This window comes from Pteropus vampyrus, unplaced genomic scaffold (assembly GCF_000151845.1).
Source record: "Pteropus vampyrus isolate Shadow unplaced genomic scaffold, Pvam_2.0 Scaffold117, whole genome shotgun sequence".
Lineage (NCBI taxonomy): Eukaryota > Metazoa > Chordata > Mammalia > Chiroptera > Pteropodidae > Pteropus > Pteropus vampyrus.
This window is the reverse complement of record NW_011888898.1, coordinates 479,861-489,024: the sequence shown is the minus strand read 5'-3', so window position 1 is coordinate 489,024 and position 9,164 is coordinate 479,861. Positions and strand designations below refer to the sequence as shown.

At 45.8% G+C, this 9,164-nt stretch overlaps 1 protein-coding gene across 1 annotated transcript in view; it reads right to left on the bottom strand.

The window, feature by feature from the left end:
• Position 1: 1 nt before the first annotated feature.
• The window catches only part of ZNF217 (zinc finger protein 217), a gene marked incomplete at its 3' end in the record, with an annotated part of 15,755 nt that continues 6,592 nt past the window's right edge, over positions 2-9,164 (bottom strand). The window contains exons 2-4 of the mRNA XM_023534080.1: positions 4,516-6,270; positions 1,832-1,948; positions 2-1,107 (exon numbers count right to left, since the gene is read on the bottom strand). Of these exons, the coding sequence (XP_023389848.1) occupies positions 2-1,107; positions 1,832-1,948; positions 4,516-5,902 (2,610 nt within the window). The remainder of the gene's footprint in view (positions 1,108-1,831; positions 1,949-4,515; positions 6,271-9,164) is intronic.

Sequence of the window (9,164 nt, the reverse complement as noted above, 5' to 3'; positions counted from 1 at the left end):
GCTTGGTCTTCTCCGCGGCCGGACAAACGCCGCCTTTAGCAAACATCTCCGGCGGCTGCGGTGGCCTGGTGGCCGGAGCCCCCTGCGCCCCGACGCCCGGCGGCGGCGGCCGGTGCGACTTCAGGTTGCTGGGGGCTAAAGTGCTAGGGTCAGTCCCTGGGGTCGGAGCGGATTTGCCTGGCCCCGGGGGGCCCGGCTTGCCCCTCTCCGATGGCAGCGTCTTGGACGGGGCGGCCGGAGCCGGCCTGGCCTTGGGCTTGGGGAAGCCGGACAGCGGAGTCACGTCCTTCCCCAGCAGGGCCGGCGGGCACCCAGTGCGCCTGCTTCTGAGCCAAGCCTTGTTTCTGCAGTTCTTGTGAATGTCTGGATTGTACTTATGCTCCAGTCTCTGGTGCATCATTAAAACTTCTGGATAAAACGTCTTGAAGGTACAAAATGGGCAAGTGATACTTGGGATTAAACTTTTACTCAAAGAAATTGCGGGGCAACTGTGAGGGGCCCCGACGGACAAGTTTAAAGGCTTCTCTTGACAGTCCAGGCCTGGCTTGAACTTGCAGTCGGCGGCCACCTCTACCTTCTCTCTGCGGCCGACTTCGGCCCCGTGGGTGGCACCGCCCTCCGCGTGGGGAGTGGCGCCCGCCTGGGGAGTGGCGCCCGCTTCCGTTCTACAGGTGAGGTGACTGGCCTGAGGTTCCACCGCCGCTCGCTTCTTTAACGCGTCCAAATAAGCAGAGGCCAGATTTGTGCTCATTTTATCAGCACTGTCTTCGGTTGCATTTTTTTTGAAATCCTGAGTATCTCTGTGTACTTGAGAGAGGACAGCGCCGCACAGAACATTCTGAAAGGCAGGGGCCATCCCCTTAAGTTGCTTTGCGGGTGGGCTGCCTTTAACATCTTTGGCACCATCGAAAAATCTTTTCAAATTTTTGGTTTGCGCACTGTCGGCGGGCAGTAGTGCATCTTCGGTCTCCTGGTTTTTCCCATCGCTCTTGACTTCGCTGGCAACGTCGACCTGCTTGTCTTTGTGATGTCTCTCCAAGTGATACCGCAGAGAGGTCTTTTGGGCTGCAGCATAGTCACAAAATTCACATTTGTATGGTTTTTCACCTAAAACAAGAAAAGTCACTACGTTACACAGGTTTTTGAAAAGCATAAAAATAGATCCTTGGAAACCGAAAGAATCTAATACAGAAGACGGTTCCTTCCTTTTCAACCTCCTCCACCGACTAATCTTCATAACCAGGATTTCGCTCGTGGTGTTTGCTCTTTATCACACTTACTATGCAGAATATCCGAACGTGAATACGTGCCTTTAATTTAAAAGATAAAGTGGCAACACTTGAAACTTCTCTAAACTTCACAACAGCCCTATATAGAAGTGAATATTTATTATCCCAGTTTTACAGCTAAGAAACCAGAGCTCATGGATAGCGAGTAGAAGAGACGAAATTCAAGTGCACGCAGCCTTCTAAACCATTGTTCTAGCTGCTTCTACAATCTAAGGAAAAGACTACTACACATATTCACATTTCATTCTAAACCATAAAGATACAAAGAAGCTGTGGCATTATAAGACATTAAAGAGGTCTGAAAATGAGTTAGGATATAGAAGTCAGAAACTAACTTCAAAACGGGAATAACAGTTCAAATTACAATGACACTAAAAGAATTAAAATGACAGCTGCAATCTGCACACTACACACACATTTATTCTCAAGCTATTCCAGGGGTCTAGTAGAATATTTAAACAGCACAAAAATCAGACACAAAACTACATCATAATTCTTTTCACTAATGCACCCTTTAAAAAATAATCTGAGAAGCTCCTTACCTGTATGCGTTCTGAGATGAATATTGAGGTAATAATTTGAACGGAAAAACTTTCCACAATAACTACATTCTCTTGAGGATGTAAGATGCTTTATTTTGCCTCCATCATCATTTTTATCTTAAAGCAAAAACAAAAACTGTTAGAAGACAGCTCAGATACATGAGTAAAGCTAGTCAACTTAAATGTTCTTGATAAAAACGTTTTTGGAAAGCATAAAGTAACTTTTATATTACTGTTGAATAAACCAAAAACACTAAAAACACCCTAAATGTTGTTTTCAGGTCGTCTCAAGTTTTGAAGTTGTATAACGTGTGTGTGTGTTGTTCTTATTTTTGGTTTGGTTGGTTTTTTCCCTGAGTGTAGCAGAGTTCCCTGTTGAAGAGTCAGCTCTCCATCTGCCTTCATCACAGGAACGATCATTGACAGACAGATGCATGAGCAGCTTGCATTCCCTCAGCATGGCTGACAGGAGCAGGCTCTGGACAGCTGAAGCCAGACCTACACGCAGCGGCTGGAATAACCAGCTTCTCCAGAGTAAGGCGTTTAGAAAACTGAGTCACTATAAATTGCCAATTTTCCCAGCCACTGGGAGAAAAATAAGTTTTTTATTTTAAGATTAGGCAAGTCACCACTAGAGGGCAGCAAGCACAACTTCATCTCCACAAACAGGTTTGACCGGAGGCAAACACCTAGGAGAGTTTGTCCAAATTGGGCAGTGTGTCCACAAGCGCTCATGGCCACAGCGTGTATCTGACAAATCAAAATCCGTCCTCAGATTACAATGTGTCGAACTTCACACATCGACCTCGGCTAGATGATCAGGGCAGGTTATCTTACGTGCAATAAAGTCCACTAGTGACACAAGTTAAAGGGTGGCTACACTTCCCAGGAACGCCTGCTTTCTGAAAGACAATTAGATACGCTACAGTGAAAACACCTGCCCCCCAAACACCAAGTGTTTAAGTTTTGGATAAACCTCCTCTTATTGTAGCTCATATTACACGTTACAACATGACAACTTCTGAAGTCAGGTCATCTCTTAAAATTTAGCAAAACTAATAAAACTGATCGTTTTGCCTTGAAAAACTGTTATTTCCAACTAGGTCTCTCCCCTGTTCCTTCCACATTTTACATCCTACATTATTTATAGCTGATTTTAAAAAGCACCTTAGCTTACAAGCGAACCTTGGTGACCCTCCAGGGACAATAAAGACAGAACTGTACGACCTGTCACCCCTAAGCTCCCGAGGAAAAATGTATCCACCTACCTATAAACCTCTAAACACCTCTGGGCTAAACATTCTAAAACAGCAGAGACAACTCTCGATCTAAAAAAAGTGTCATGAAGACTTTTAAAAATCAATTATCCCATGAACAACTATAAACGCATTTATAAAGGCTAAAACAATTTTTTAAGAAATTTTTACATTTCTTGTTGATTTTCTTAAAAGTAAACCTAAAGAAAAGCCAGGTTGCTAGTAAATTATAGGAAGATAAATCTAGAATAGACCCCATCAGAATATAAACCTAGGAAAATCAATTCCCTAAATACAGAATGGCCAACTTGCTTTCTTATAATCACACCCAACGAGCTGAGCTAGTAGCTGGGCTTGTACCTTATCGCAATTTCCTACTTCCAACTATGTGTCAGGATTTATGGTACGTTGCATCACATCCAAGAAGTTATGAAACGCCTTTGTTTTAACAGAAAGGACATGAAATGTCCACATCTACCTGGTTCCTGCTCTTTAAGCATCCCCTTCGGTCCTACAGTGCTGTTCTTTAAATGACCGAAAACTTTTTATAAATCAGCTACTGATTTAAAGCATCCTTGGAAGGCAGAAGACAAGGATCAATGAGCCCATTTTGCAAACAGGAAAATCAGGGCAAAGAGAGGTGAAGCAACAAAACATCAGTCACGAAACAATGCAGCGGCAGAACCAGACCCAACCAGGCCTTGGTGCCCCAGCTGTCGTGGGTATTCTAGCCACCTGGCGACAGAGCCCAAATTTCCCCGACTTTTCTGCCCCCACCACCTACTGGCAGAACATGACTGGACATTTCATTCCCTGCAGGGAGCTGGGGCCTCTCCCCCACCCCCGACCTATAATTTCTCCATCACAGAATGGCCCTCAGATGCACTGCCTCTCAAAAGCATCAGGTAGAAGATTAGAGGTGTGGGTTGAAAGCTTTTTATGATGTCATTAAGGCACCATAATGTGTTTTCTAGAATTCTGAAAACGGAAGATTGTAGTTCTCTAAGTGCTAGGTTTCCTGCGTCGCAGAAAACTTAAAACGTGCTCAACATTTGATATGAAAACTACTCTCGCATCCATCACGTGATCGGGAAGAAACCAGGCACCAGCTTAAAAACATCGAGAGTGCCACGTATTATCTGGTCTCTTGACCCCGGCACTAGATAACTCTTTGTGCGGGGTCGTCCTGGGCAGGGGAGGGTGTCTAGCAGCGTCCCTGGCCTCCGCCCACTGGGTGCCAACAGCACACACCCCCAGTTGTGACAACCACAAATGTCTCCAGACAGTGCGGCCTTTTAACTCAACCCAGAGGGGGTTAAGTGACTTCCAGTAGGACACTACCAAGAGCCTGACCTCAAACCCAGCTCCATGAACCCCCTCACCCGCCAGCGTTCTGTGGGGAGCACAGAGGCCAGCGGCGCAGCTTACCCAGATGGAACCCCTCGGGCAGTCCGTCCTCAGATCCATCTTCAGAACCAGCTTCTCGATCGATGGCTCCATTTTCATCCAGCGTGGCGGGCAGGTCTGGAGAGCACGTCCTGGGCTGCCTCCCGTCTACTGACATGGTCGGCGACTCGGCGTCCATCCTCCTGTCCTTCTTGTGGACCCTCGAGTGCAGGACCAGCTGGTGGTAGGTTCTGAACGCCTTGCCGCACTCTGCGCAGTGCGTGGGCTTCTCCTTGTTGCTGGACAGCTTGGGGTCCGCGTCCCCGGAAGGCACTTCGCCGTTGGCGTGTCTGGGCTTCTCCTTGTCTTGGGAGAGGCCTGTGCAACCGCTCTTGCTCGTTTTGGACTTCCCAGAACCTTCGGGATGACTTTTATTCACGTTCCAAATCTCTCCGAGCTCTTCTTTGTCCGAATCGTCGTTGTCGGTGCTCCCTTCCTGCCCCGGCTGCTCCTTCACTTCTCGGCAGACGGCGACCTTGCCCTTGGTGGCCAGCTGCCAGGCCTGGTAGGTGGTGAACGGGTCGAGCTGAGGTATCCATCTGGCGGGCGGCTTCCCGGTTTCCGGGGGGGCTCTGGGTCTTAGGTTCAAGAACTGCAGGAACTCCTCTCCGGGGGCCGGCATCCCCTCCTGCTGAGAGTCTGTTTGGGGACCGCTGCTACCGGAAGCCGTGTCTTTGGTGTGCATCTTCCTGTGATCAATTAGACTTTCTTTATTTGGAAATAGGAAGCCACAAACCATGCAGATTTTGTAAGGAGAGGCGATGCTCTCGGCGGCGTGCTCCTGGACCACCTCGTTGATTGTGACCGGGCTCTCCGAGCCCTGCTGCAGCTTGCCCTTGGCCCCCGACTTGCCGTTGTGTGTCCGCATGTGGTTCTTGAGAAACCAGGGCTCCTTGAACCTCCGTCCGCACACACTGCACCCATACGTGAAGGAATCCTTGTGCTTCTTCATGTGGATCTCGACGTCGAAAGCGACTCTAAATGTCTGCCCGCACACTTCACAGCTGAATTCTTCATTTTCCTTGCCGTTCTTGTCCTTGGGAGGGTCTGTTCTCACCTGGCTTTTATCAAGAGGACTGAGATACTCTGCTTCCACCCGCAGGACCGCGGGCTCACAGAGCGTGGGGCGGTGTTGCATTAAGACGTGCTTATTGAGGTCTTCAGAATGGGTGAAGGTCTGACTGCAGAACATGCAGTCCAAGGGCGTGTACCCTTCCATCTGGATGATGCTTTTCTCTTGTGTGGCTCTGAAAGGAACAGCAGTGGCGCCTTTTATTGACACGGCATCATCTAGCTCCATTTGGCTGCCAAGAGAATTGCCGATAACTTCCGGTCCGTCCATATACACTAAGAGGGACTGAGTCGGCATGTTTCCTGTCACTTCGGGACTGTATATAAAGCAAGAATCCGGTTGAGGAATTTCTGGAGTTGGAATAAGGCCACTTGTAAGACTTGTCACTCACACCCCGAGCAGCCCTGGGCTTCAAAACGAGAGCAAATATTTGTTATAAAAGTTCAAAAGAAAGTGTATATTCCTCTAACTTCTTATCTTCAGAAGTCTTAGGAAGCTCAGTGATAGTATCACTGGTTCTTTCCACAAAAAAGGCAGACAGACTCTCCAACGCTTTGATTCAAACGTGAGTCAGCACGAAGCGTTAGTTCTCTTTGTCTCCATTGAATGACTCAGTTGAGCAAGAAGTCAATTCCAGCAACCTGGAGACAAGCGATTTCCAAAACCTAGAGGGGTAAAAAAATAGGAACAGTTAGCTGCATAGAGAAGAGCGAGGGCTGGCAAGCATGACTCACAGTGATCTCTTCCATGTGGCGGAGAGGGTACCTAATTCAGCTGCTTCACTTTTAACTAATGCGGTGCCATCCTGTAAAGGTGCTTGTTAATTAAGTCATTAACATTTATCCAATTGGTGCACTTATTAAATCACTAGAACTTCATCCAGTTGAGAAACTTAAAACATGGTACTTTAATGGTTTAGATCTAAAATGTGAAGTTGCAGGACAAAAATGGTTAAATTCAGAAGAATACATTTAAAATGCACACGTGTATCCTTATAGACAGCCTCCACAAATCTAAAGACTCTTAAGAGTTGTGAAAAGAAGATGACAATTAAAGACATCGCTTCAGGTAAAAACTGAAGACAGAGCTTCAAATTAGCTTATATACAAACACACATACAAGACACACAGAAACCTCAAAGCACACTGGACGATTACACATACACAAGTCAACAAAGCAAGCACAGAAAAACAGGGACCTTTCCTGCAATCCCTGTGCAACAGACAGAATACCTCGGAACGGGTCTCATCCCGACCAAGGGTACCCTCGACCAATTTTGATTCACTGGATATTCTAAACTTCAATCCACCACCCAAATCCCAGTTCACTTCTGACAACTCTGCCTTCAACAAGTGTCAAAGGAGGGCTTCCTTGTCCAAAGAACAAATAAGGAAGTGCGTACACAGCCACTCTGTGAATGTGAATGCACATGTTTAAAATAAAATCCTCAGCACAGCTGGTTCAGCGGAAAATGGATCCTCCCATTCTTTATCTGCCTTTCACATTCCGGATTGGCCAGGTAAAAAAATGGAGGACCAGTTAGCTCAGCAGGCTCTGATTTATTTAGAAGCTACTGTTCACTCTTGGAGAAGAATTCATGTCCACAGCCAACACCCTCCACCTTTTTACAGTGAACACAGGAAAGGTTTCTAAATAGTCCCCACTCTCTAATTGAAGTCAGTTAATTCTGCCCAAGAAAACAAAAAGACATGCAAACTACTCCCACCACAGGCAACATTAAAAGAAAGAAGAAAAAAAAACTTTCCTTCTCTCCACTTCCTCAAAGAGCAAGGGCCTGTAAGCTCAGAAGGAAAGGAAACATTTCTTCCCTTTCTTTACACTCATAAGAAAAAAAAAAGTTGTTCTTTTTCTTTTTTTTTTTTGTTTTTGATTAACTTGCTTTTTTAGGTTTTTTTAATTAGGCCTTTGGTTCAAAATTTGGGTTAAAAGGAAAGGAATTTTCTTGATTTTTTTTTTTTATTTCTTAGTCTTTTGTTGCAATCCCAGCAGAGGATAAACACGTGGACTGCCTACCGGCTTGGTGAGGTACAAAAGGACACCAGTGACCCCAGTTCTAGTCCTGGCTGAGTCACAACCTTCAAGTTGTCACCACCGCACACCTCACATCTTTACCTACTTAATGCAGATGGTTAAATTATAAGATCACCTCAGAGTTCCAAAATTCTATAGTTCTAATGGCTAGATCTACATTTATGGGCAGATATAGTCAAAAAAATACTTTATGACTATGCTAATCAAGATATTAAATGATATTTGTGTGACTGATCAAGCAGGTTTCCATGCAGGCATTCACTCATTCAGCAAATACTGACGGAATGCCAGTGTCCTAAGTAATATTTTAATTCAAGAAATTCACAGCACATATTCTAGAAAAGTAGTTACCAAACTCTGACAACACTATCTTCACTGGCCAACAACTCAATGACAAATAGGGAAACAACTCAATGAGTTCAGTTCATTTCAATTTGAATAAAGACTGTCCTTTACTTGAGATCTTTTCTACTTTTTGGTGCCAAAATATCCTTCTTAAAAAAATGAAAGTGGCAGTGGCAAATGGTATTTTTTTTTTAATATCCTAATTTGGCAAAATCAGAGTTATCAAAATCAACATTATCTTTGTTTATTTGTTTTTTAAGAAATTCGACTAGTCTGTAACATTAACTTTTGGGGAATTCCACTTTTTTATAAATCATCTTTCCCAAAGAGACACCAACTCTGGATTAGACACATGATGTGAGTACATCCCTGTTACTTCCCACTCAGCTAGTAAATTATCGTAAGCTTCTAACACAGGACCTAAAGGAGGCACGGTGGAAAAAAATCTTAGGAGAAAGCTTCCGTTTGGGGGGAGGGTAAATAGGATGGAGGCCTGAAGATGAGGGGAAGGATGGCCTGGGCAGGGGAGCCTTCCAGAGAGCCCGGATCGGGGAGAAGGCTCTCCCAGGCGAAACTGAAGCACATCTTCCTCCAGGGACGCTTCTGACACATTCTGATAGTCACTCGCTCTGCCCAACTGTCCCTAGCTCTGGACTACCCTAGGTCGCAACCGTCCTTACTACTCATCCAAGAGATCTGCAAACCCTGGGCCACCCCTTCAAAGTAAGATTCCCAGAGCACAGACCCTGTCGCCTTGTGTGCCACTGCCCCTGTGCCTGGGAGCGAGTCCCTGGCACAGGGTGAGGCCCTGGACGAACACCTGAAGAAATGAACAAACACTACAGCCAGTCCAGGTGTGCAATCAGTGTGCACATCTCTGGCCACATAACTGATCTCATGCTGAAATTAACTTGAATGTTCATCAAAACGTCCACTTAGCTATCTATGGCTGCCACCTAATAATTACCATTCTCCACAATTTCAAGAGTGTGATTAGAGAAAAGAACCATTTACTCACTCCATAAAGCTGACCAGCACGCGCAAGAGCGCATCGCCTGGGTTCTGTACTGACCCAGCACGACAAAACATGTGGGCCACGCTAAGGAACTCTGATGGCAAATGCCTTCAGCTCCTGCCTGAGAAACTACAAGGAGACAGAACA